At 54.5% G+C, this 27,312-nt stretch overlaps 1 protein-coding gene across 2 annotated transcripts in view; it reads left to right on the plus strand.

Moving 5' to 3' along the window:
* NOL4L (nucleolar protein 4 like) overlaps positions 1 to 27,312 on the plus strand; it is a 50,645-nt gene continuing 23,333 nt past the window's right edge. The window contains exons 1-4 of one of the 2 annotated variants that reach the window (XM_048962659.1): positions 1 to 316; positions 15,635 to 15,790; positions 18,768 to 18,879; positions 22,483 to 22,592. In XM_048962659.1, coding sequence (XP_048818616.1) covers positions 8 to 316; positions 15,635 to 15,790; positions 18,768 to 18,879; positions 22,483 to 22,592 — 687 coding nt within the window. In that variant the 5' untranslated portion in view covers positions 1 to 7. Of the gene's footprint in view, positions 317 to 13,043; positions 13,157 to 15,634; positions 15,791 to 18,767; positions 18,880 to 22,482; positions 22,593 to 27,312 lie in introns of those variants that run through there. The other variant, XM_048962660.1, reaches the window with a different exon arrangement.

Consider the following 27,312-nt stretch of genomic DNA (forward strand, 5'->3'; position numbering starts at 1 on the left):
CCGGGCGATGCCGAAACCGCCGCTGCTGCTGCGGGGGAGCCGCCCCGGGGACAGCGAGCTGGGGCGGCAGTTCCGGGACTGGTGCCTGCGCACCTATGGGGACTCGGCCAAAACCAAGACGGTGACCCGGAGCAAGTACCAGCGCATCGCCGAGGTGCTGCAGGGGGGATCCGGCTCCGGCAGCGGCTCCGGCGGGGGGGAGAAAGGCAAGTTCCAGTTCTGGGTCCGGTCCAAGGGCTTCCGCCTGGGAAACGGCACCAGGGAGGCGACGAAGATGGGTCAAGTGGTGGTTTATGTGCCGGTGAAAACGGGAACGGTTAGTGCGCTCCGTGCCCGGGGGTCTGTGTCTGTCTGTCTGCCTGTCCGTGTCTGTCTGTCCTCCCCGGGGGTGCGGGCGGGGAAGGGAAAGGGTGGGGGGGGTACACCGGGCGGGCACCCCCGGGGCCCCCGCCCGCGCCGCGCCGGCCCCGTCCCGTCAGCACCGGGCGGCCCAGCCCCGCCGCGCCGCCGGGAGCGCGCATGCCCCATGCGGGGCGCGACGCGGGGCCCGGCCGCTCCCGCAGCCCCCGGGGCTCCGGGCGGCGGCCCCGGGGCAGCCGCCGCGCCCCCGCGCCCCGACCCCGTCGGGATGCGGATGGCGAGCGGCGCCCGCCCGGAGCCTCGCACCCCCGCCCCCGTCCCATCCGGCGCAGCCTCCATCCCCGAGCGGGCGGCGGCAGCGGCGGGAGGGGACGGGAGGGGATCGGAGAGAGGAAAGGAGGGGGGGGAGGGCGGCGGTGCCCCGCGCCCGCCGCCGCCGTGCACCTGCCCCCGCGGGGGGGCGGGGGGGACCGCGCCGCCGCCGCCCGCTGCGGGCTCCCGCCGCCCCCCCCGCCCCCCACCCCCCCTCGCCCTGTCCGATCACGTTCGCCCTGCATTTCCCATCCGCCCCACGGCCGGAGACAGGTTTGCAGTCAAGGGCAGAGCGGCGGCGGGGAGGGGGCGCCGGCAACCTCTTTCCCCCCCCCCCTCCACCCCCCCCGCTCCTCGTCCGCTTCTGCCGCGCCCTGCCCGCCCCGCCGCCGCGGAGCGAAGCGATCCCGGCCCGCTGCGGCTCGCCCGGCCCCGCCGTCCCGCGGCGTTGCCCGCCCCGCGCGGCCGCTGCAGCCGTTGCCCCGGGGGGTGCGGGAGCGGCAGAGCCCGGATCAGGGCTGCCTCCCCCCTCCCCGCGCCCGCCCGTCCCGGGAAACTCCCCCGCCGGAGCCTCATTGTTCGGCGCCCCGCCGGGCTCGGGGCGCACCGGGCCGCCCTCTGCCCCCCGCCCCGCCGCGCTCGGGGCTGCCCCGCCGCCTCCCCATTGTTCCCGTCCCGAGCGCTCCCCTCGGCTCCCCGGCGCGGAGGGAAACGCGCAACTTTCGCGGCCCCCCTGCCCCGCGCGCACGGGAGCGCCCCGGCCCCGCCGCCCCCCGCTGGGACCGGCCCGCAGCTACGGCCGGGGCTGCTCCGGGCCGCCGGGCACAGAAGGACTCCGGGAGAGATTTTTTTTTTTTTTTTTTTTTTCCTGTCCCTCCCCTCCTCTCCCCGCTGCTGCTGCTGCTGCTGCTGCCGCTGCTCTAAAGGGTGCAGTGTTTTCTGTGCACACACAGACTCCAGCATTGATGTGGCTGGAGGATGCTTCCATTGAGGGCAGCCCATCTGTGGCAAATGCTTCTAAACGCACTATTTACCTCCCATCTGGTCTGCCTTATTATTGGGGGGAGGGGGAAGGGTCATTATTTCTCCTTTTCCCTTCGTGGTGCTCAGAGGCTCCTTTCTTTCTCCCCTTGCAGCCCCCCTCCCCCATTCCATGCCCCCAAAAAATTCTTGGCGATTTTTTTTTTTTTTTGAGCCGTTCTCTCAGCTCTCCTCCGCCGAGCACCGCCGAGAGCCGAACCCCATCCTCACATCCTGTGCTTCCCCAGGGTTCCCCCCACCTCTCCGTCCGCTCCATCCCACACCATCCAAATGCTGCAGAGTCATGGCACCCCGGAGGCCGCCGCCGGGCTCCCCCAGCCTCACCACCGGCCAGACATCCCCTCCCCTTTGTCCGTGGCGGAGTCCTTAGGGTCAGGAGCTCCACCAGCCCGCTGCCAGCCTGCTTATTCCCAAAGGGCTCCCGCACAGATGAAGTTTCAGCCAGGAGTGCGTCCAGGCCCCCCACATCTCCCCCGCCACAGTCCCTGCAGGCTACAGATAGGAGCTACACCCAGGCTCCGTACAGCCTGCCAACAAAAAGCAGGCATGCCCGGGAGGGACGGCTGGATTTATTTCCAAAGGGCAAAGATATCCGTCTTTCCTGCAGCCTGTGTGCTGTACCTGCCCCGAGCTGGGACCGGCAGTGCCGTGCGGAGCCGCTCACGGGCTGCAGGGAGGAGCTGTCAGCGCTCCCCCCAAATCCTCCAGCACTGGGGATGGGGTTGGTTGCTGCCTCTCTCCTCTCTCCTCTCTCCTCTCCTCTCCTCTCCTCTCCTCTCCTCTCCTCTCCTCTCCTCTCCTCTCCTCTCCTCTCCTCTCCTCTCCTCTCCTCTCCTCTCCTCTCCTCTCCTCTCCTCTCCTCTCCTCTCCTCTCCTCTCCTCTCCTCTCCTCTCCTCTCCTCTCCTCTCCTCTCCTCTCCCTCCCCTCCTCCCCCCCACACCCCCAGTGCTGCTCTCTGCAGGGAATCCCACGTTGGTTTCAGATGGATGCGCTTGCTGGGTTTTGGTTTTGCCTGGAGTGGCTCTCCAATGGAGAGATAACTTAATAGGGATTTTTTTCTTCAGTGCTTTGGGTTGGTGTTGTGGGTGGATTTCATTTCTTTCATGCATGCAGTCAAATAATTTGAGCTTTTTGCTCAACAGCAAAGCGCGTTCTCTGCTTTCATGCCATTCTGCTGCTTTTCCCAAATACTCCTGGGCTGGTGTGCTGCGTGCTTTCTCCTGGCCGTGCAGCAACCTGATACCACCCGTCCCGTGCCTGTTCTCCTGCATCCTGCAGGTCCGTCCCACGATGGAAGGGCTGAGCAGAAATACCCTGGCTGGGGGCAGCGTGGGTGGGGGCACCTTTGAGCTGCTCCAGGAGCTCCGAGGTGCCACAGCCAGAGCTGGATGAGCTGGAGGAGAGGTGCTGAGGAGCACAACGTGCAGCGGTGGGGATAAGGGCAGGCCCCCAACAGGGCTGGGGTGGCTCCTTAGAGAGGAGGGGAAAAAAAAAAAGAAGGCAAAAATAAAAATAACCCCGCAGCAACCAGGGAGAGCAGCACCTTTTGGTTTATGCATCTCGAGCTGGCTTGTGTATTTTCAGCGCATCTGTAGCGAAAACATCATTACCGCGTGGTTATTATTTTCTCTCCCGAGGAACTTTCCCTTGCCCTCCTCCAGGCCTCTCATCAGAACAGGCCTAATCAGATTTGGGTGGCTTGAGAGCTGCGACTGTGCGCTGAGAAGGGGGCATCTGCCTTAGGTGGTGGCCGGAGCAGATGGTGGTCTTCTCAAAGAATGCACTGGGAATAGGAGCAGCAGTGCGGACGGATGTCTGGCACAGAGGCTGTTCGGATTTCTTTTTCCCAGATGAACGTCCCAAAGATGCTGGGCGTTTAACACACACAATTAAAAAAGCCCCTGACGGCTGAGGTGCGGCGGTGTGGGACGTGGCTGTGTGACAGCTCAGCTCGGGCTGGGCGCTGCCTGCAGGTCCGGGCACTGAGGCTGTGCTGAGGAGGGCAGCTTTGTGTGCTGTGTGCTGCTGCGGCGTGAACAATGGCTGTCCCAAAGTGCCCAAGGCTGCCGTTCCCTCGCTGCGTGGCGAGAGCTGAGGTGCAATGCACCCCTTTATCTGCCTGCCCCGTTGCTCGGTGGGGGCTCCCCTCATCCCAGCTTTGCTGAGAACTGGGAGAATTTGCTCATGACAAGGTGCTAAAATGCAGTTCCTTATAATCTCTTGTCCCTCCTGTCCGAAGCATTTAGCATCACTCAGGCAGTGCGACAAGGGGCAGGCAGCCCTTCAGCAGCACTGGAGCTCAGTGTGAAGCAGGGCAGGGCCAGTCCCAGACCCCAGCCCGGCTGCAGGAGGGGTCATGCCCTTCTCTCCATCAGTGCTGCCCTTCCCGTGCCCTGTGCTGGCATGGCAGCCCATGGTGCAGGCTGGGCGTGAGAGGAGCTGTGGGGAGAGGTGCAAGGAAGCCTCGCATCAGGCTGACCCATGGGGTATTGTGCAGAGCTTGGGGATTGGGTAGGCTCTGCAGCACTGCCTGCAATTTGATGTTGCTTTCCTGCTCGCTGTCTGTCCCCTGCAGAGCTGGCACGAGGTTCTGGAGTTCTTTTAGGCATTAATAAAAGGCCGATGACATTTGTGAGGGTGGGTTGCTATTGTTGTACTGGCGCGGTTCACCTATGCTGGCTCCCCCAGAACCAGGTGTTGGAAATCACTTCACAATTGCACCCGGTGAAATCCATCCGTGGGGAGGTACTGTAGCAGAGAAGAGCCCTGTAGAGAACAGAATGAGACCAAAAAGCAAAATGGATGCAGGCCTTTCACTGGCAGCAGGAAGAGCATCACATGGGACACCAGCTCACCCACTGCAGCACATCCCCAAGTATGTTTTAGTTCCCAGAGACAGGGATGCTGTGCTGCTGGAGCGTGCGAAAGCCATGATGCTGAAAGCTGCAGTGCTCGGCCTCGGGACAGCACAGCACAGTGGCAGAAAGCTCGAGCTGAGAAGCTGGGCATGCTATAAAGATGCTGCTCCAGCAGTTAACAAAGGCTATGTTTTTCCTGGTGCAAGTACACTTCAGTGCTCATATTCAGTGCCCCCCAAAGCTGCATGGCTATGACTTCCAAGAACGTGAGCCAACAGAAGGTTTTCACTATTGTGAATAACCACTTAGACCTTCTGTGGACTTCACATGATAAAAAAAAAAAAATATTAAGGCTGTTCAGAAGAGCCTCAGACAAGGCAAATGGGCCTAAGGGCATTATCTGCGAAATAGTCTCTTACTTCTCTGGCACAGCCTTACTTAGAGCACGCAGAGCCTTCACCTGCTGTGACAGAGCCCCCCCGTGCAGGGCAGCACTGGCTTTGCAGGGAGCTGTGCCGATGGCAGGCTGACATTCAGATGTACCCTTAGGAGAGCAGCACAGTGCTGCTGGGTGTGTGGTCCTGTAACCGAACCCAGAGGAAGTCTCCTGCCACAGTATTGCTTCCATCTTCAGCCCCCATGTTTGCACGGTGCTGGCAGCACATTTTACTGCCGAAGACTGCTGGTGCTGAGGGTGATGCTGCTGACAGTCCTGCATTCTGTGCTGGATGGCCCCAGCCTCTCCCACAGGCCTGAATGAACAGTTCCTAAAAGAACAATCTCTCTCCATCCTCTGTGCTGTGCAATCTCCGTGATTCCAGACGCACTGTGGCATTGCTGAGCTGAGAGAAGCTGAGCTCCAGGAGGATCCCTGATATTTTCTCAATGAACCACTCATATCACTGGAGAAGGGAAAAAAAAGAAACAAATGAAGCACAGCTCTGTAAGACCTTGTTAAAAATGGTGCTTAAATGGAAGGGCAGGGAAGCCAGGCCCAGTGAGAAGCTGCTGGGGTTCTTCAGGTTATATCCCATCCCTGCAAATGGCAGAGGCATGCAGGCACTTGGGGCCTTGCTTTAACCAGGAGCTCAGCACTGATGGCAGCAGCAAGGGGAAATGGTTTTAAGTTGAGGGAGGGAAGATTTAGGATGTCACAGAGAGAGCAGTGAGGTGTTGAAACAGCTGCCCAGAAAGGTTGTGGATGCCCCATCCCTGGAGGTGTTCAAGGCCAGACTGGATGGAGCCCTGGGCAGCCTGGTCTGGTATTAAATGGGGAAGTTGGTGGCCCTGCATGTGGCAGGAGGTTTGGAGATTCATGATCCTTGAGGTCCCTTCTAACCCTGGCCGTTCTGTGATTCTGTGATGGCAGCAGCAAGATACAGCATGTGTGCAGTGTATAAACTCTGTGGACAGAACAAATGGTGGGGAGGACACAGAGAACCATGGAGCATCACGGGTGCATCCATTCCCCCAGCCCTTGTCTGCATTGCTGGGACAGAGCAATAGGCACTAATTTATCTTCATAGAATCATAGAATCTTCCTTCAAAGCAAATTAGCAACGATCTTCCCCTAATCTTATATTAGCTGTGCCCACCTCTGAACAACTGGACCAAGATGGGCCAAAATCGCTGCTGAGTTTCAGTGTCTCATCTAATTAGCTGATTGTGGCTGGGAGGTACCTCTGGGCCAGAACTGCTGTCTTTGTTGGAATGCTGCTGACTTCCACTGTTATGGCTGGTGCCAAAGAGGAGCAATTTATTTGAGAAGAAAAAGCTGCAGAATGTATGTGCGTGCATATGGGAGCAGGCAGTAATAGCCGAGGTTTGGAGTAGTCGTTTCTCTCCTGCACATCTCAGATTAAGGCAGCAGCCATTAGAAGTTAGGACAGGCTGGTTATGTTGTACCAGAATGATACAGGGCCTGTACCAGAGATGCTCTGTAAATGATTTTCCCTTCGCCCTTGTTCTGTTTCAGCTTGGCAGCCCAGGATGCAATTCTTCTCCAATCTCAAACCCTCTCCTTGCTGTGAGAGAGGTTACAGTGGGAAGGATGGGGCAGGTTGGGTTATCTGTTTGCTAAATGTGGTGACTCTGGGCTAAAGAGTAAATTCCAACCAACAGCCACTACCCCAAAAAAGGAAAACAAAACAAAACAAAAACGTAGGGACTCCTTGTTTGGCTTGCATTTGAATGGTGAGTGATCTAAAAGCAAACTCTGGGTCATCCGCTCATCTGGGGCACATGAGCTCTTCTGGGTTTTGGTGCTGCTGCGAGTGCTGGTGTCCATTTGCAGCAGGGCTTTAGGGGGGGTCTGGCAGCACCCAGCCAGGGCAGCTGGTCCCTGTGTCGGCCGTGCTGTGCCCATTCCCGGTTGGGGTGCTGGCAGCTCAGTGCAGCAGCAGGAGGAGGAGGTCTGCCTGCACCAGCTCACCTGCGCCAAGAGCTGTGATCCAGCAGAAAGCCCTTGAGCTGGTGACAAAGGTCTGGATGTGGGCTGGAAAGTACAGTCCTGTCTCTTAGCAACTGGCTCCTACCTCTGAGCTCTGGAGCTGTGTGTGGGACAGAGAGCATCAGTCACGCTCCTGTGGCAGCAGCAGCAGCACCAAGCAGGGGATGGGGGACCCGGCCTGCTCTCACCACAGCCGAGATGCTTAGAGAAGCGCAGGCATTTCTAACACAAGCAGTCATCTGTGAGTCCTAATCAAAGCTTCGGTTTAATTGCTTTCCTCGTGCCCTGTCTCTACAAGACGAGCGGCTCGCCCATTGGCTGCCTGCGGAGGCTGCTCTGTGCTGTCCTGCCTTTTGGTCGTGGGGTGGGGACGGGGCTGGCAGGAAGAGGAGAACACGGCCCGTGTATTTCTAGAAAAATGAGGTGTCACAGGGTCCTTCCCCATTGCACCACGCTTGGGAATCCCCTGTCCCTCTCAGGGACGTTCGCACTGCTGTTTTCTGTCTCAGTGCTTGCTTCTGCTATTTCACCCTTGTGTTTCCCCCTCCTAACCAAAACCATCTCCTCACCGGTGAGCATTTCTCAGAGGCTTCCTTGCAAAACACTGTTTCATAAACATTTTCGCAAATCCTTTGCTTTGTTCTCCTAATTAACCATCCAATTGGCCCCCAATGGAGCCTTCGCCTCTCCTGTGAAGATCTCGCTTGCACAGATTATAACCTGTCAGCTGCCAATTTAGTCCTCATGCGGAGGGCAGGTTGCATTAATTGTCTGCCTCCCCTGCCCCATTTGGTTTGCCCTCCCTTTCTTCTACTCCCCAGCAGCATCCCTGCTGCAAGACAGAGGCTTGCAGGCAGCCGTGGGAGCCCAGCTGTGTGGCTGTGTGGATTTACCCATGTCCCTGACCTGCAGTGCTGTGGCTGCTGGACCAGATGTGATGGGATGCTGCTGGACCGTGTCTGACCCAAGAGAGGGGCCCTCTGATTAGCTTTGCCATCACAGAGCAGCCAGCACTGAGCAGCATGCTCAACTTTGGCTTCCCTATGTGTAGCGTTGGCCGAGAGCTCAAAAAAATCTATTGGGTTGGCCCAGGTTACTTGGGAATTCCTGGAGGAGCTGGGGTCTGCCGTGTGTGGCTGTGGTGGAAAGAAGCCACATTCAGAGGGGGTTTTCCCAAGTGCAGACATTGGGCAGAGTTCAGTCACCTTTCCCTCCCAGCCCCTGTGCAGGACGGCCGCCCTTTCTGGTCCCAGAGTAAATAAGTATGGTGACAACGTCAGGAGCCCACTGTCACTGGGGGTGGGTGCTGCGTGTTTTGTTTTGTTCAGCATCACTAAAGGTGGTGATGGAGTCCAGTGTGATTGCTGTGGCTTGGCACTGCTTTTGGGGTGAAGACAGAAGAAAGGCACAGCATGCTTAGGTCCTCAGTGCCCTTATCTGGTGAGGAGGCTCAGATTTTGGAGGAGGGGCTGAGCCCCCCCACATTGCCAAGCTGTCAGCATGTTCTTAGGGTGGCCCATGTCCTCTGCATCACTGGGGAACAATGAGCTGACACCAGGACACCATCATCTGGGGCTTGGCCCCAGCCTGGCCTGACCTTGATTTGCTGTAGCATCATTTGTAACTCACTTTACATAATTTTGCTTGCCCTGACGAGCACTGCTGTGTTCTGCCTCCTCCCACGGAGTTCCATTTTGACATAGCCATGTCCTAATGCAGGTACGAGGATGCTGTGTGGCTGCCCCAGTGCTGCTCAGTCTGTTCCCAGTTGGAACAAGGGGTGACCTTACTGTAAAGGGTGACCTTGCCTGTTCCTCTCCATCTGAAAGGTTTTACTTTGGTTGTGATCTTTGTTAGATTCCTGCCACAGCGCTGGGAAGGTTGTTTGCAGCAATGAGCTGCTGTAGGGAAGAGCCACCTTGAAGCATGTTCTTAGTGTTGCAGCGATGTATTTCAGTATTATCTCAATATTCAATATGTAATTTTCAGTATATATCTGTAGATTTGTTTCGGAATGCTACTTAATGTGCTCTTCCAATGCTGTTTTGTATGTTCTTCTAACTACAAACGCAGTTTCTCCCCATCCCCCAGCACACCTCCCCAAACCACGTAAAACAGATCCAAATGACATTAAGCAATTGTTACAGATCAATGTATATATAAAAAAAAAAAGTCCCAAACTCACACAAACTCTGCTTAATTCAAAACAGTCAAAACCACTGCAGCATGACAGCAGCCACTGGACCGCAGTGTCGGTGCCACCTGTGCGGCAGTGCTGGGCGTTGTGTCACAGGGCTGCCCCGATCCTCACCCAGCCCAATGGAATGGAAGCAGAGCCCAGCCCTGCTCTGGGCACCCTGCGCTTTGTTCCCTCGAGGCTGATGGCTCTTGCACCCCATCACCCTTCTGCAGGCTGCATCAGGCCGTGCTGAGCCATGCCAGGCTGCACCAGGCTGTGGGGCTGTGGGGCCCAGCAGTGTGCCATCCCCCACCTGGTACAGCGTTTCAGGTTTTCAGATTCCAGGCTGCAGCTCCGTTGCCCTGCATCCAGCAAAGCGTCCTCTGCTCCCTTGCACCCTCTGCACCCCCCCGGCAGCACCTCGGCACCCACAGATCCTGCACCCCACCTGGGCCCTCCCTGCTGCCGTTTCCAGGCTCGCCCCTCCCAGGCAGCTGCGTTTTCATGCAGAGCCCTGGGAGCTGGCAGAGAAATAAGCTGAGGTCAGAGCAAAGGGCTCACAGAGACGGCTCAGCTGTGGCTGCTGGAGGAGCAGCTTGCTCTGCGAGGCCACTGTCCCCAGTGAAAGGCACACACCTCAGCTTTGTTTGCCATCTAAAAATAATGCGCTCGGCTCCCCCTGACAAGGAAGTATTTACCTTGGGAAGAAAAAGTATTGTGTGCCACGCTGCTTAGAGGAACAATGCAGGGCAGCAGTGCTAGGCTGGCAGTGGGCGCTGGGCATGGTGCTCTGCAGGGCTTGGCCAGAGGAAGCATGGAGCCCAGGGAGCGCTCCTCCATCTGCCCTGGGACTCTCCCACAGGAATTGCCCCTCCTGGGCTGTGTGGGGATCCGCTGGGCTGGTTGTGCTGCAGGGAGGGGACTGCTACACATCTGCTTGGTACAACGTGCTGTGCAAACGTGTAACATAGAGAAACATTACCAGCACTTTAGCTACTGCTTTTCCTCTGTTTTGCCATCCGATCTGTGCAGGAAAAAATAGTCAGAAAAATCTTTCCAGGAGAAAAAGGAGCAAAATCCTGAAGAGGGAGATTTGCCATACTCCCCCAATGGGTTCTGTTTATTATTAGTAGTGCAACTGATGCTTTCCCTGGCTGAGCATTTCCCCAGGGCCTGTGCCTGAGGCACGCACCTTACGAGGGACAGGAGGAAGAGGGAAGCTCTAGGAAAGGAGCCCTTCCTCCCTTGCAGCATTAGCCGAGGGAGCCTGCTGTGGTTTAACATATCCCCCGCAAAAGCTGCTTTCATCCTACACCTAAATACCATGAGGAGTGAACTTCCTAAAGCCCTGGAGAAACCTAAATATAGAAGCCAATCAAGGGCTGACTTCTCAGAGATGAGAACCACCAAGAACTGTTTCTTGATCAAAAGTTGTAAGGGTCCATATTGGGGTGAAGCGTCTGGCTCGGTGCTGAGGGCTGTGCAGCAGTGGGCTCACAGCACCTGTGTGCATGGATGGCACGAGCTGCATCCTTCAGGGCTCTGAAAGGGATTGTTCTGATGTGCAGCAGAGCCTCACTTGCTGTGTGTTACCACTTTTGTCCTCTGTAAGTACCCACCGCTTTTTCCTCCCAACTGATCATTTTTTGGGAGAAGAATGAAAAGATTTCCCTAGAACAAAACACAACTGACAGGAAATTAGAAAGGCACAACACCGAGCTTGCAAATCTCCAAGCAGGTATTTGGCAGCACAGCAGAGGGAACTGTCACGGGCAGCTGGGGGCTGCTGATGGCAGATGGGAGCCTGGTCCCAACCTGCAGCGTGGCACACAGAGGGGCCGGTGCTGCCCCTTGTCCTGACTGTGTGAATGTGACCCGGGGGGGGAGTTGGCTCAGTGCAGCCATGCCGTGCGGGTGTCCCTGGGGATGAGCGTGACAGCGTCCTCAGATAGCCATGGGAAATGAGAGCTTAACGTGCTGAGAGAGGCTGTGCCGTGCAGCGGGAGATGCTGTGTCCCAGATGAGCATTTTCACATGAGCAGGAAGGGGCAGAGGGCCTGCTGCACGGACAGCACGCGGAGCTCAGCCATTACCAGGCCGTGCAGTGCCAGGAAGTGGCTTTCTGCTCGCAGGAAGCTCAGTTCGGCTGCTATCAGCCCCGTGCGCTGGAGCCGTTATCTGCCGCTGAGCACAGCAGATGGGGAAGCAGCTCCCTCCTACCCCGCTCCCTCTCCTGCACCCCCACGGCCCTCGTGTGACCCCGCTGAGAACAGCCACCGCTTTCCTGGGGAGCGGTGAAGCGGGGCTCAGCGCCCTGCATGGGGGCAGGGATTGCCCCGAGTGAAGGCGGGGCCCCTCCTGAGCTCCTTTCGGGCCCGTACACCACGTCCAACAGCAATGACAGCCGGGGAGCCGCACCCCTGCCTCGCTCAGGCCGAACCCGTCCCAGAACCGAGCGGGGAAGGGCATTCGGGTCGGCCGGCTCGGCAGGGCACACGAGGCAGGCCGGCTCCGGTTTCGCGCAGGGCGGACGGGGGGGTCAGCGCAGATCAGGTGGCAGATCTGCCGGCCCTCGGCCTGCCGCCCCGCCGCACGCGGCGTTCGCCCTTCGGCCCCGCTCCCTCCGGCTGAGGAACGGAACCCGAGGGCCCGTAGGACGAACAGGGGCTGCCGGCGGACCCGCGGGGCCCGGTGCGGGCCGGGCCGCGAGCTCCCCGCGGCCGCCCCCGCCGGCCACCGCCTTCCCGCCGCGAGGCGGAGCCGCCCGGCCCGGCCCGGGGGAGCGGATTACCGCCGGCAGCGCGCGGCCCCGCCGGTTGCCATGGCGACGCCGCTACCTGCCGCCGCCGGGGCCTCAGCCCGGGCCGGGCGGGGGGGAGCGGCCCTTCCTCATCGCCGCCGCGGCAGATGGCACCGCCGGGCCCGGCCTGGGCGCTCCGGGGCGGCCCCGGCGGAGCGCCGAGAAGGGAGGGAGGGAGAGAAGGGGACGGCCGCGCCCGAGCGGTTGGGTCACGGGGGACGGGGGCGAGAGGGCAGGGCGGCGAGCGGAGAACAAAGGTGCGGGGAGGAGAACCGAATGGCCTCGATGTGCGCGGGGAGCGGAGCTCGGCGATGAGCTGCAGGGTGCTGGGGCGGGGAGGAGATGCGGGGGCTGAGGAAGGCCGCTGGATGGGGGTAAAGCAGATGTGAAGTGTGAAACGGGGGCGAGCGAGGAAACGAAACCAGAGGGAAACAAAGGGCTGCGGGGAGCGAAGGGCCGGTGGGAAACGTGGGAGAGAGGGGTGAGGAGGGTTAGGGAGTGATGGAGGTGTGGAGAGGGGAAGGAGGGAGGTCTGCAGGAGACGGGGACAGGAAGGTGGGAGGGGGAATGAAGGGCAGCTCAGGGCGATGCAGGGAGCCTGGAGGTGCGAAGGGCTGCTCTGCCAGGCTGCTGCTGGCACTGCTGCGTCTGCAGGCTGAATTCTGCCCCTGAGTTTTCTTACGCGCTTTGGGGGCAGGCAGCTTCCAGTATAGCCCCAACACCAGAAGGGGGCAAAAGCATCCCTTGTTCTCATCCGCCTTCATCCCAAATGATTTTTATTGCTTTTTAAACCTAATGGCTTTTAAGCCGTTCTGAGATACTACGGGCTGTGACTCATGCCTTGAATTCTCATGAGCAGTGCTGGTGTGGAAGGAAGAAAGAGAGGGGCACAGGCCCTTGGAGAGGTAACACATAGCACATGTGTCCTCTTAAATCCTGAGTCAACATTTGGTTATATTGCCACTGATGAACCTTGGTAATCCTAGAATCACCAACTCGATATGGCTTCTGATATCCAGTGGATTTGATGCTCGCACCTCACCTGCTTCCCAGAACTGAATAAGCATCACAGAGAGCACGATGAGGGGATGTGGAGCCCTTAGCTGCAGGCGTTGTAAAACCCAGGAGGAAACAGGCAACCACCAGCCCTGCAGGGGTGAGGCTCTCTGTTGGTCAGGTGGCCCCGGAAACAGTGGTTAGCATGTGCAGTTGGTTGCAACCTCAGTTTTGAGGGCTCTGCTTGTTTTGTCTGCCTGTCCTTTTTTTCCCCGGTGCAGTTTCCTTTGTCCCATTTCTCTAATTATCCTCATTTCAACCCTGCTCTGAGGATTATTGGTCAGTAGGAAGGCTCCTAATGCCTGCTCCTCCTTGGCAAGGGAGTACCCATGCCCTGGATTAAAGTGAAACTCCCTGAACAGTGACAGAAGAAATTAGATCTATTCCTCAGAAACCCTCCCTCAGGCAAAGTTCCCCGACCCCCACCACGTCAGCCCTGCACCGTGCCCCTTGTGTTCGCTCTCAATATTCTCTTTGTTGCAGCCACCTTTATATAAGGCTCAGTTGGGGCACCCAGGGGAAGGCAGTGGTTGGGTTGTGGAGGAGAACCCCTGTGGTCATGTGTACAGTCAATAGGTGTACAGTCAGTAGGTATACAGAGGTTAGACTTATTAAGATTAGTGCAATGGAAAGATAATCAAAATAGATGGAAATGCTCACCAGTGTCGTAGGCTCACAGCAAACTCCACAAGGAGCAATCTCCAAAAAGAGCTCCTTCCTCAGTGGCAGTCAGCACTTACATAGGATCTTGGAGAGCTGCAGCCAGGCTCCATCCCTTCTGGTAGCACAGGTGAATTGTCTTCACCTGTGTTCCTCCAGCTGACTCATTGCTTGCCTCAGGTGGTCAATCAGAGGTTCAGGCTGTGATCAACAGTTCCCATACATCATGCCATGCATGAGTGCTCTGCTCTGCAGTTGGGGTGAGGAGCTGACCGACAGGCTACTTCCCAGTTTGTGGGAGTCCTCAGCAGGGACCGTTGCTCTGAAGGATTGGGTTTTTTTAAAGATTCCAATGACTGGACACTTAACAGCATTTATTCAGTCTGTAGGCTGTGTGGGAATGTAAAGCCCATCCACCAAAAGCAACAACAAAACAATAAAGGCTGGGAGGTGGGATATTTCCTCTGCACGCAGAGCTCTGCCTGCATTCACAGATGTAAATGCACATGAAATAGATAGTTTGCAGGTCGTTTAGATCATGGAATCATAGAGTGGGTTGGGTTGGAAGGGACCCCAAAGCCCCTCTGCCTCACCCTCTGCTGTGGACTGGCTGCCCCTCCTCAACCCCCCGCTATCAGATCAGGCTGCTTATGGCCCATCCATGGCCTTGGGCACCTCCAGGGATGGGCACCCACACTTCTCTGAGCAGCCAGTGCCAGTGCTTTGCTGCCCTCCAAGTAAAGAATTTCCTCTTCACATGTGACCTAAATCTCCCCTCTTTTTGTTTAAAGCCATCCCCCCTTGTCCTGTCACTATCTGCCCATGCAAGGTCAGTCTCCCTCCTGTTTATAAGCTCCGTTCAAGTACTGGAAGGCTGCAGTGAGGACTCCTCGGAGCCTTCTCCAGTTTGAACACTCCCAGCTTCCTCAGTCTGTCTTCATAGGAGAGGGGCTCAGCCCTGTAAGTGCAGATTGCCGTTCACCAGCCTGCTGTGTACAAACTGGGCTGCATCTGTGCGCTTATTTTCAGAAAGCAAGCCTCAAAGGGGTGCGTTGTATATAGGCATATTTGTAGGAATGTGTGTATAATATATCTTTATATATATCCTATGCTGGCGTTTTTCATGGCGCAGCCTGAGCAGCTTCCAGAACCCTCCCCTGGTGCTGTGCTTTGTGCCGGGAGCGCCCGGGCAGCCCCACAGCCCCCCTGCTATGCGAGCTCGTTCTGCTCCTTGCAGCCAGCTTGGAGCAGCGCTGCTCCGCGCTTCCCACTCCCACCAGTCTGTCGCCACGCTGAGCTGCATGCAGCCTCCTGCTCCCCGGCACATCCTGACACAAAGAGCTGTGCTGCCGCTGCCAGCGCTCAGCTGCTCCGCGTGGGCGAGGGAGGGAGGGTGCCGCGGGAAGGTCAGCGTGGGGAAGGAGGGCGATGCTGCCTCGTTCCCTTCGGGGCTGCATCCTGGCATCGCGGTGCAATCTTGTCCCGCTTATTGGTGGTGATCAAGGGGACTGCCTTCAACCCTACTCATAGCACACGCATTCCAGGGGTTCCCGAGGTGGTTTAGCACCCTGTGGGCCCAAAGAGCTTCCCATGCCTATTCCCAACCTAGCAAAATTACGAAAACTACATTTCTCGCTTGGTTGTGACTCTGGATGTTGTGATTCTGGACCCTTCTCTTGTTTTTATTCCTGGCCCAATTTCCCTGGCAGCGTGAGCAGCAGAGCAGCAGCAGCAGCCACTGCCCTGACCACAGCATCCTCCTCCCAGAGCTCTCACCCCCCCCCCTTCCCCTGCGCCCGCGGCAGCTCGGGGCCAGCATGCTGCAGCTCTGCCCCCACCATCGCGTTAGCCCCGGGCCCATCTCGTCACCCCTGTCACCCACCGCTGACACTAACTCGACTTGCCTGCACTGTTGTAGGGGGCAGATGGACTGTCGGAGCCCGAGGGCATCTCTCTGAAACGCGTGGCTGTGGTGGAAGATTTCTTTGACATCATTTACTCCATGCATGTGGAGAGTTCGACGGAGCCGGGCAAAGCACCCAAACATGCTGGGCAGAAGAAAACCTACCGAGCGGTGAGACTCCCTCTGTGGGGGGACGGGCACAGGGGACCACTGCTGCTCACAGGGGAGGCCGGAGGCAGTGGGGCCGCTCGCCTGCACGAGGAGGCGTGAGAAAGGGGCTGCTTAAAGGCACAGCAGCTGCGCCAGGGAGACGGGAAACGGGGCCGCAGCAGCAGCACGGCTGCTGGAGGAGGAAAGACCAAATGAATTATACAAAGGCAACTGTACATGTCTGGGGGAAAAGGAAAAAAAAAAAAGAAATGCTCAGTGTTGCTGATGTGAGGGGATGTTTACCCAGACCCCCCCCCCCCCCCCGCTGCTCTGTGTGCCATCTGCCTCCCCTGTGCCATCCGCTGTCCCCAGGGCCTTGGGGCAGCAGCAGCCAGGGAAGGGCCCTGGGGCTCGGCTGGAGCCCAGCCCTGTGCTGCACCACAGCATTGCCCTTGGCTCCCTGCTCTGCAAAATGGAGGCAGCTCCCGAGTTGGGTCTGCTCAGGTGCTCCCCGGTGCTGAAAACCAGATCTATCCATCCTGAAACCACTCTAGTTAGGTCAGGCATAATTCTGCTTGAAGTGTGCTTCTCCAGGGAGCTTGCCGTTTCTCCTGACTCTGCACAGCCCTTCGATGCAAATATTTGGGCTCTTCTGGTGCAAGAAGATCTTGAATTCATGGTCCAAATCCAAGCTGCTCTCACAGATCCTGCAGCCTAGGACTTGGGTCGCTTGGAGACATGTGGCTGGCACAGCTCACGCCTGCTACGTGCCTCCTTTTAGGGAGCTGCCTTGCTGTCTGCTCACCCTGGGGCTGTGCAAGGCTCAGTGCAGGGCTGGGGGCCGTCGTGTCCCATTGGTCCTGCACGTGACATTGGCTGTGCAGCCCCCACCCTGCGGGTCCCCTCTGCTGTCACTGCACAGTGCTTTGTGCCCTGCAGACCACACCGACCCTTCCCTGATCCCTTTGCTTCATCTCTCAGAAGCACAAAGCCGTGCCCTGGGAGCAGGCTGCATCCTGCTCAGCACGCTTCCCTCTCGCCCTCCCTCCCAGCTGAGCTCCTCCCGCAGCACAGCATGGCACCCAGGGGCCGTGCACTGCGTGGCCACATCCTGCCGGCCCCTCCTGCCTCCCTGCTGCCCTCCATTTGTGATTAGAGAGGCACTGGAGAGTTTGCCCTTGTCCCTGACCTCCGGAGGGAGGCAATCAGAAAGGGAGTTTGGATGGGAGATAACTCATCAGGGAAGCTGTCTGCTCTGCAGAGCATCAAATCAGCTGAGAAATAACAACTGTATCACTAAAATTAGCTGAACGGTTGCAGCGGGAGCTGGGGCTCTGCTGGAGCAGAGCAGGCAGGGACGCAGGCACAGCCCTGCTCGAGGCGGAGGGGCAGCCACCGCGCCGCATTTGCCAGCAGCAATATTCAGGCCCTTCAATGTCAGCATTTCTGCGGGTGCTCCGAGTGCTGGAGCGCTGATAAATACCTCACAGAGGCAGCGGCAGAGCCGGGCATCCCTGCAGTCACAGCAGAGCTGGATAGGGCTGTATCTAGGCAGGAGAATCCCATGAGGACCAAGCACTGCATCCTCCATTTGGCTGCTGGGACGAGGTCCCTGCCTGAACTTTCCACCCGCACGGCGTTTACGTGTGCGCCAAAGGCTGGGCTCTGCTGCCGCTCAGCGGAGGTGGACGCCTCTCTCTGCTGGGCCTCAGGGCTCTGCTGCTTCAGCCAAGCCCCCCGCCCTGCCCAGGCTGCACTGCTTCCACGAGGTTTTTTTTTTTTTTCCCTTCGTTTTTTCAAGAAAGCTTAAACGTCACCCCTTCCCGTGAGGTAGAAAAAATGCTTGGAATGTGTGCGTTTTTGGTTTTGTTATGAAATAGGTGGGAGGATGGTGCCTATGGGCCAGAGGAGGGGGCCGGGACGTCCCTGCTCTGCCCTGCTGTGCTGTTTCCCATTGGAAGCCCCGCTTCTGCCAGGCTCGCCGCCCGAGGAGAGGCCCAAACAATTGGATTTCTGTCTGCTTTATGACCCCACTTGTAAGTGCTGTGACCCCTGTTGGGGTCACGGCCCTGGTTTGGGAACCGCTGTGCTGGGACAGGGCCTTCAGACCAAATGCGATGGGTGATTAACCGTAGGAGCCAGCCCCAAAGTAAGAGGTGGACTCCCCACCCTCTTAATGTCTTTCAATTAAGACCAGATATCATGCTGGAAGTTGTTTTATAGGCAAAGCACTGGCTGCTGAGCTGCAGGAGAGCCTGGGATAGGTTCCCTGACTTTGCTGTACAGGTGGGGCACCCATGATTTTGTGGTCTCTTATGGCCTTACAGAAATCTTTACGTTAAAATCACATCCTCCCTTCTGAAAATAATCTAGGCTTGGTCTTTATAAATGCTGTGAAGTTGCTGCTAATGGGGACTGCTTGGAACAGAGGGCTCCTGACCTCCAGGTGCCTTCTGTGGGTGCTGAGGTCTGGATACAGTGTTCAGGGATCCAATTTTAAAAATGCATCCTCAGCTGTTTCCCACAGTTTTCCCACAAAGGTTTAGGACTTTATTCATTACTATTTGTAAAAAATGTTTTTGATTCCCTAGGTAAAATATGTCACAAAAGTGCAAAGTGTTATGAACAGTAATTGATTGTCGTTGTGGGAAAAAGTGACCTGCCCTTCCAAAAGATTAATGCATTCTTCAGGTTAGCAGTGCAATGGTAATTAGCAGTGAAACAGAGCTGGAAAGCCCTAACTTTCTCAGTCAGTCCTTATACAACCATGACTTCTCTGCTCAGAGCCCAAGCAGAGCAGGAAGGAGTTTCTGGGCAGGAGGGGCTGCATAAAAAGTCCACAGATGGGGTTCAGGAGCAGCGTGCTGCTGTGTTACGGTGCTCAGGAGCTTTGTACAGCTGTGTTCGGGGATTCAGGCTAAGAGGGCAGTGCTCGTGCTGTGTCCCAGCCCTCAGGCTTTCCCTCCCAGCACATACAACCCTTTCCTTATTTTCCCAGATCGCAGAGACCTATGCTTTTCTCCCAAGAGAAGCTGTGACCAGGTTCCTGATGAGCTGCACAGAGTGCCAGAAGAGGATGCATTTCAACTCCAACGGACTGGAGCCCAAAGGTAAAGGCAAGCAAACTGCACGAGCGGAGCCAGCAGTCACCCTACAGCAGACACCACTGAGAGCTGTCAGTGACTGCTTCGTTCATGAGATTTGTCTCTGCCAAATGCATTTCCTAACCCTGTGTGTTTTCAGCGTGCTCTTACAGCAAAGCTTGGGGAATGGCTTAAAGTCCATTTGTCCATCGCTGTTTGGGTGCTGCTTTTGGCAGAGGCAGTGGGATGGGGCTGCCCAACCCAGCTCTGCTTCTGAGCAGTTCCACCACTGGTTCCCCTTCTCCAGTGCAACCCCACAAAGCCTGGATCAAAGGCACTGCAGCTGTATCTGCAATCAGCTCATAACTGTACATGGGTAGAAGCTCAGATCTCTGGAAAAACCTGACCTAAAGTTTTTCTTTAAACTATTAATTTGGTAATGAAAGACAGTGAATCTGTTTGAATAATTGAGGTTTCTGATAAAGAAAAAATTGGCAGTAATTAATAGATACGCACGTCGTGATCCCATTTTGGATAACAGAAAATGTTTTGGTAATCAAAGTTATATTATGCCTGTGTATACAACCAATTAGCATGGTGACTGTGGTAGTTAGCTCATTACAGTTCTTTTATAAAGGGAGCCAATCTGCAGCTCCGAGGCCTAGGAGCTATGAGCAGAGCATAAGATGGGACCAAGTTTCCTTCTAGAGAAGATGGTTAAGTTTGATGTTTGGATGGGTTTTCTTCTGAATTACAAACTCGTTTACCTCATCAAGTGCAAAGCTCTATTTTTCACAAACTGCCCCAGATAACCCCCTGATGTTTATTAGCCCAAGCTCCATCTGCACAGCACCTGCCCACCCTGCTTGCCGAGGACCCACTTCCAAATTAGGTCGAGGGAAATTTTGGCCTTTGGTCTCTCTGGGGGTGAACCCAGCTGTTACACCAAGCAGAGCATTTGGCTTGACCCTGAGCAGCGAGCAAAGAACTGTCACAAAGTTTTCCAGTTCTCTTGGAAGTAAACCCAAAAGGGAGAGAACAGGCATGGAAGCCCTTCTCCTTTCCCACCAGAAATGGAAGGACAGAAATGCCCTTCTGCTCAGAGTAGCACCTAAATAGTGACTTAGTACCTGTGAAACCACATAGAGTAGATTAGATAAGATTACTTTTACTGGGGAAGAGTATCTGATTTCACTACTGTGTGTTCCACAATTCATCTGGAGCAAATCACCTACAGAATGGTGGGGTCATAGGGAAATTGCCTGGGTGTGTGTGTGTGACACAGACTGACAGATGTACGTAACGTTTAACGTGGTGAGAAAAAAAAATGAAGTCATTCCTATCTACTTCTACCTGTGCATTAAGCAAATCTCAACACACTTCCTATGTGATCAGAAAAATCCCTAATTAAACATACCTGACATTGAACCCTGCAGGGCACTCACATAATTCATAGAAGAAAATTATCTTGCGCCTGGGAAGCTCTGAACATTGGGCTTCAATGTGGCATTTTTACACTGTTATTAAATTAGGAGTAATTCCAGTGCAATTATACAGACTTGGAATTAGGATCCAAACCATTTCACTTCAGCTTTGCCTTTTTTATCAGTATTTCCAACACTTGGGGTCTGTGATACAGCATCTTCTAAAGAGGAGCTCAATGATTCCAGTTGCCCCTTTTGTGACACAAGGTATGAGGATTATACCTATGGAGTCCCCCAGGCCCTTTACAATGAAGGTTTTCTTTCTTTTCAGTTAGCTTAAAAAAAACCCAGACATTTTGGTTTCTCAGGCACAAGAGCTTGTCTGCTGCAGCTGTCCAGATTCACTGGGCATTCATTGCTGCTGATGGGATGGCTGCAGGTTTACACCAGGATGGTTTCAGGCAGGGCTGAGCACTGAGGTCCCCCTTCTTCCAGCTCCTGTCTGAGGGTGCTCAGCTGTTTCCCTGGAGCCTTGCTTGCTGTAGCAAAGGAGATTTTGTTCCTGGGAGCTCTTTCCTAGCACTGAGATTTTAGCATCTCTTCGTCACAAGCTGATGTCCTTGCACAGCAGAAAAATGGCTTATTTTGCTTGCTTAATGTATACAGAGGCATGCTTGTCATTAATTTGTAGGTCAAAGCATGATGGAGAGCGGTGATGCACAGGCATGGAAAAGAGGCGAGGGGTTAGTTTACAAGATTCCTGAGTTTACAACATTCCTAAAAGCCGTGCAGCTCCATGTGTGTGCAAGCCAGCGACCCGAGTAGTTGTGGGTATCCATCAGCTATCCAGGATGCTGCAGCTGCCCAGGACCTGAAGAGCAAACTCTGCATTTCCATGGATCTTAACTAGGCTCTTGCAAAAGCTATGTAATGTTTAAGTCAGCTATGGACAATATGCTTTTGGGTCAGGTCATTTCTTAATCAGACACAATAGATCTGATATTTCCAGAGGTGTGAAGCACCTTCGGGTCCGCTGAGTTTCACTGGGCTTTTGCAATATTCAGCATTTCTGAAAAGCAGCCCCATTAGGGCTGGCTGATGGATTTTCTGAGGTGCTGTAAAACATTTTGTGAAGGCCGTTTGTAAAAGGGGCTGTGTCAGAGGTGCCTGTGAAACTGGTGACCCCAGAAAATGCAAGGCAGGCACTGAGGTTCTGAGACAGGAAAGGAAAACTCCCACTGCCAGTTCACCTTCAGCTCCTGGAAATCCTCCTTTGCTGCTGTTGGATTTGTGTTCTGGTGGGCAGAACACGCAGCCTTTTGGGGTTTGCTGGGAAGCTGGGCTTGTCCTCTGGTGCTGGCATATATCTGTACAAAGGCACAGAGATTTCCCTTTTCACCAGCATCTTTTCCTGTGGGAAAAGGCAACTTTCCTCTTGAACACGCACAGTCATGTGAAGGTTGTGACAGAAGAAATAATTACAGAGGTCTCCAAGTCCTGCATGCAGAGCTTCACAGCGATGACCACAGAGCTGAGAAACATAACTCAGAAATCTCATGGAGGGTTTGCCTTACTGGGAGTTGTCTAGGCTGGGTGGAAAGGGGATCTGCAGGAGCAGGCTGGATCCAGAGGGATCTCTGGAGTTCAGTGTGATGCAGGCAGAGGAATCAACAGGAACAATTTAAATTAGAGGTTTTTAAAATTAAGCTTTTAATGTATTTTAATGAGGGTGTTAAAAATAATCTTCATCAGCAGATAGAGACACTTAATAAGTTGCCTTAATGATAACCCCTACCTGAGGGAATCCCAGCAAAACTGGTGAGACTTTGCTATGCCAAAGCAAACTGGAAATTCCTGATCACCCTCTGCATCAATCCCATTTGCATGGAAGTGTTTCTGAGACCTTCAGCAAGGCTGGCTTTCTTCCTCTGTTAGCTTTTAGTTTGGCAGACTGAAAAACTATTTCAGTATTGTGTGGGCTTTTCATAGGTGTGACAGCAGTGCTTTTTTTTCCTGCAAAACAACATCTGTTCTGTAATTATCCTCTGGGTCATGTTCGTGTGGGAACCTCAGCTCAGTGGGCACTGGCTCCAGTTAGGGGTTTTAAGTGCTTCTAAATACATATGTTTGATAATGATGGCAATGCATCACAGGTTTGTGCTCCCACAGCTCTGTATCTGAACAAAGTTCTTTCTTTGTTCTTCAGAGAGCGAACCACCTTCCTCTCTGGTTTCTGGGATCATCGACTACAACATGCCTCTCACCTCTACTTACCTGAAGCAAATGAAGCTGCGGGTGATGAATTCACAGGAGCAGGTGAGTTATGCCCCTGCCACGGGGCAGTGCAAGGCACAAGGGGGGTTTCTGCCCCTGGGGCTGGGGGGCAGCTGGTGCTTTTGGGAAGATGTTTGGAAGATGCTTTTGGAAATGTTGTGTTTGTCCAGGTGGGGCAGGCTTTGACTACATACTACCAGTGCTGGTCCATGGAAGCGGGGTGCTGTTGCTGTTATGGATTGTAGCAGTCTGCTTGTTCTTTAGGCACGTGGTTCTACTATGAAGTCTTAAAAATACGTATGGGGAATAGGAATTTATCTCTTTACCTCCTCGTGTTTTTCTGGGAGCCTTTGCAGGTGGGGTGGTTGTGGCCAGCAGCTCAGTGTGGCTCAGCACCATCTGCCCTCACGTCATGCTGGGAGGGAGCTTGGTTGGCTGCTGGGGGTGTCAGGCCACTGCATTTGGATTTGGAGCAGAAGGGGCAGAATGCCACAGGATTAAACCCAGGCTACGCAATTTTCTGGAGTTCTGCAGCTGCAGAATTAGCAGTGGGAACCTCTGTGCACCATGGAAACAGTCTATAAAAAGCAAAGCATGTTCTGCTCACTCCCCACAAATCGGCACTGGGAGCCAGTGCTGGATCTGCTTTCCAGCACACCAAAACCTCAATCTGATCTCGTACGCCGCTGCCAGTTCACAGGAATGAAAGAGTTTGCATTGTGCAAGGGAGGGGAAGACTGCTGATAGCTTGAGCTGTGAAGTTGTGCCAATGGATGCTTTTTATCTGGGGGCAACCCGAGGGGGCATCGCTTAGAGAATCTGGTGCCAGGGTGTGAAACTGCAGATGTTGATCTGCCGTCAGGAGCGAAGGGGTGGGCACAGAGCTCCTCTGGCATTGCAGCAGCAAAACCTTCCTGAAACCTGACATCTGGCAGGAAGCACTGCTGCACCTCAGAGCGTTTCCCTTGGCGTGTGTTGGACACTGAGCAAGCTGGAGGTTCTGCCTCAGAGCTGAGCTGCTCAGAAGGAGCTGGAGGCAGAACTCTGGACAGCTCCAGCCCGGGGCTGTGGGACCCGCTTGGCCACGCAGCATCAAGGGCTGCCCTTCTTTTGGTTGCTGGGTCTGGGTGCAAATCAAAGCAGAGCTGTGATTGCAGACCCTGCTGCCGTGCGTGCCGTTAAGCAGCAGCCTTTTCCTCACCAAGGACTGCAGGTCACGCTTCTCAGAATTTGAGGCAGTTCCTTCAAGTTAAGTTTGATGCGCATGTGAAAGACAGCCTGAGGGGTTTGTGTACTCACCACTTACACCTTTTCCACTGATAGGATTGTTCCTCTTAGCCCCTGTATAATGAACGTACAGATGCTATAGTCATGAGATATACCAGAGAGCTTGGCTACACAGCTATACTAAACCAGAATAGCTAGGATGCTTACCTGTATCCTGGGCTCACTGTGAAACTCCAGAAGAGGGGATCTCCAGAAGAGATCCTCCCCTACTGGCAGTCAGCTCTTAAATGGGTCTAGGAGAGGTGCAGCCTGGCTCCACTCCTTCCTGCAGCACAGGAGAATTGCTTTCACCTGTGCTCCTGTGGCTGACTCAGTGCTCGCCTCAGGTGATCAATCAGAGGTTCAGGCTGTGATTCAGCAGTTCCTATACACCCCCCAAAGCTCCATTTAGGAGATGTATGCCATGAGGCTTGCCCAAACTCCTGTGTCAGTTCATGCAGGTGGAAAACAGGACTCTTAGTTTGCTCTTATTTCCATAACACAAAGTATCATGGAAGCTAGCAGACAGGCCTACAGAGTTAGGAGTTGTGAAGTTACATCTATGGGAGCGCTTGCTTGGAGAACTTTGGATTGGTGATTCAGAGATGTGAGAAGTGTGTACCCTGAATTTTGCTGTAGGAGTGTGCACTGGCTCTCCCACTAGATGAACAGATACAGTACTGCTCATGAGAACACTCCTGAAGACTGTGATCAAAGCACAAGTCCTGCAGGAACAAAAAGAGGACCAGCTGAGGCAACACACAGAGGTTGGCCTAGACCATAAATCACTGTACTTCAGTTTATTTCCTTGCCTCTTTGCTGCTCTCTGTGGTATGTTGCAATGCAGCTTTTTGAGCTGCAGCAGATGAGGGAAAAAAAACTATTTGGAAGAAGTAAAATTCACGTTTCAATGTGTCCCTGAAATTCCAGTGAGATTCCTGAGAGAAAATGGCAAAAGATCACAGCCCTGCTGCTCAGATCCATGTAGCACTGGAACTCCTTATGATACCTGACTGTAGCAGCAGTCTGAGGAGGATACCAGGGTGGGAACCCAGGGATAAAACCCAGGTGCCATTGATGCTGAGGGGCACGGCCATGGCCACCCCTGGGAAGGAGCACCATGCTCACAAATACACACTGCATGGCTTTCATGTATCCAGCTTTACACTAAGAACTCGTCCCTCTATCTCATCTTACTGCCCTGCCACCTCACTGCCCAGCACTAAGCCAGCATTTGATGGTAATAATAGAAATAAATGAAGCAAGTGACTTGTGTTCTACTTGGCTTTTGCCAAAAGCAATTATTTGTATGCAGCAGCACCAGGAGGAGCTTGCTTCACAGGGGCTAACAATGAATGAATTTATGCCAAAGTGGCCTTTTAACTTCATTATTCAGGAGGAAAAAAAAAAGTGCATGTAACTGTAATTTATGACTGCTGTTAAGCATATCAGTATCAGGGCAGCAGTGTCTCCACCAGGAATCGCTGCCAGAAGAACCTGAGAGCATTTTGTCTGCATCGAGGGACAAAAAGCATCGCAAAATAAGGAGCTCTTCCCAGGGTTGTTCCTGCAGTGAAGGGTTCCTGCAGCATTGACAGAACCAGAAAGCAAATCACCATCCTGTATGGAAGCGTTCAGAGAACAGGAGTCAGATTATTTTCTCACATCAGTGGAGATCAATATATTTCAAGTCAGCACATCTATTCTGGCATGAGTGCCCCACGCTGTTTAAATTGGGTTCACTGGAACATGCAGGAGCTCCTGGGCAGTGAGTCTTCCTTCTTCCCAATCTTATAGCAGTTCTCATGTGTGAGAGGGCCCAGGAGGGCCCGTTCCCTTTCCGCACAGTGCAGAATTAGCCATATTTCAGGGATCTGAGGAGGCACTGAAACATCCCCCAAACTTGTGACCTTCTCAATCTTGCAGCAAAAAAAGGAATGAAGGTATTTAGTATTCATCTATAACGATCCTTCCGCCTCGTTTTCAAACGATAAACATTAGCGTGTTTAACCGATTGCTTATTTGAGTTTTATTGCAGTCATTTCCCAGGCCATCTTTTTCTATCACGCTCAGACTCATCCCCGGGTTTATTTTTCACACCACGCTGTTCAGGTGATTTCTGCCAGTGCTCAGCACTGGATGGAACACGGCAGGCTGAGATGCACAGAGCTCCAAACCTGCTCTGCTCTGGAGGTGCGGCTGCTACCTTGGCAGGCACAGCAACCAGGTTGAAGCGATACGGAAAATTTCCAAAGGTTGCTTCAGTGGCTGCTGACAGAAGGTCACCCAGTCGGTGAATGGCAGGATGTGAAATAACAGAAGCTTTTCTCTTGTTGCCATGGCTTTGCCACGCTGACTAGTGAGTGCCTGGGAGGGAGGGAGGAAGGCAGGAGGGGTCTCGTCCTGCACCCTGGTGCACGGCTCCCTGCTCACAGTGTGCACTGCAGGGCTGGAGGGGGCTGCAGCATGAGGGCACGGTTTGAAGAAATAACCAAAATGAAAGGGCAGCCCTGAAGGTATCTGGAAGATACTGCTTCGCTGAATGCAAATTACCCAGTTCAGTACAGACATAACTGTTGGAAATACAGATTTAATTGATGCAGTAAAGGCTTACTCGTAGCTCTGCATCAGCAAAGCCCTCTAGTGGAGATGCAGCTTCTGCTGGCAGAGAAGGCTTTGGCTGATGCGTTTCAATCCTGCCCTGAAGGACAAGCTTTCCAGCCATGGCAGCAGTGGGTCCAGCCCTACAACTCCATTCTGCACATTTGCAGCTTCTCTCCACCCCTCTTAAGCTGACAAAGACAGTTTAGGGAAACTTTTATCCTTGGCCTTAATGGCTCATGAGATGCAGGAGGTCAGATGATCAAACCATTTAGCCTGGTTTCAAACTTCTCTGAATGGCTTGCTTTCAGTGAAGGTCAGCTCATTTTTGTGATTGGAATTAACCATGAGGTTCCCAGCTAGTTAAAGCAGGAGGCGTTTCATTTCCAGCTGTGTAGATCCCTCAGTGTCTGTAGCTGCATTGGTGGTAAGCTTTGTATGTGTTCAGTGCAGTGCTCAGTGCAAGCAAAATGATTTGAGATCCAGGTGTGGGCTGGCTGGGATAAATAATGCTTGCATCTTCCACATGAGATGCGATGCTGTGGCCCGGACTCCGCACTGCTAAGGGAAATCACCTTATTTCCTATGGGAAGGAGGCACTGAATGAGGTGGCACTACCAGAACCTAATGATACCAGTCACCACATGTCCTTTAAGGCTGCTGGCTGCACCAGGTACCACGTGGCACTGCTCAGGTCCCTTATCCTGCTGGCGGCTGCAGACTGGTGGAGAGGTGCTTGGGGGAATGCACTGTGGCTCCTATGGGTCCATTCCTCCTGTAGCCTTGGGCAGGCCATGGCTGTGGGCTCTCTGCCTTGCCTCCCCTTCACTCGTTGACGTGCTGCGTGCTGACTTTGATCGAGGCACACAAATGGTCGTTTCCTAATTGCCCTCTC

Source organism: Lagopus muta, chromosome 16 (assembly GCF_023343835.1).
Source record: "Lagopus muta isolate bLagMut1 chromosome 16, bLagMut1 primary, whole genome shotgun sequence".
Classification (NCBI taxonomy): Eukaryota; Metazoa; Chordata; class Aves; order Galliformes; family Phasianidae; genus Lagopus; species Lagopus muta.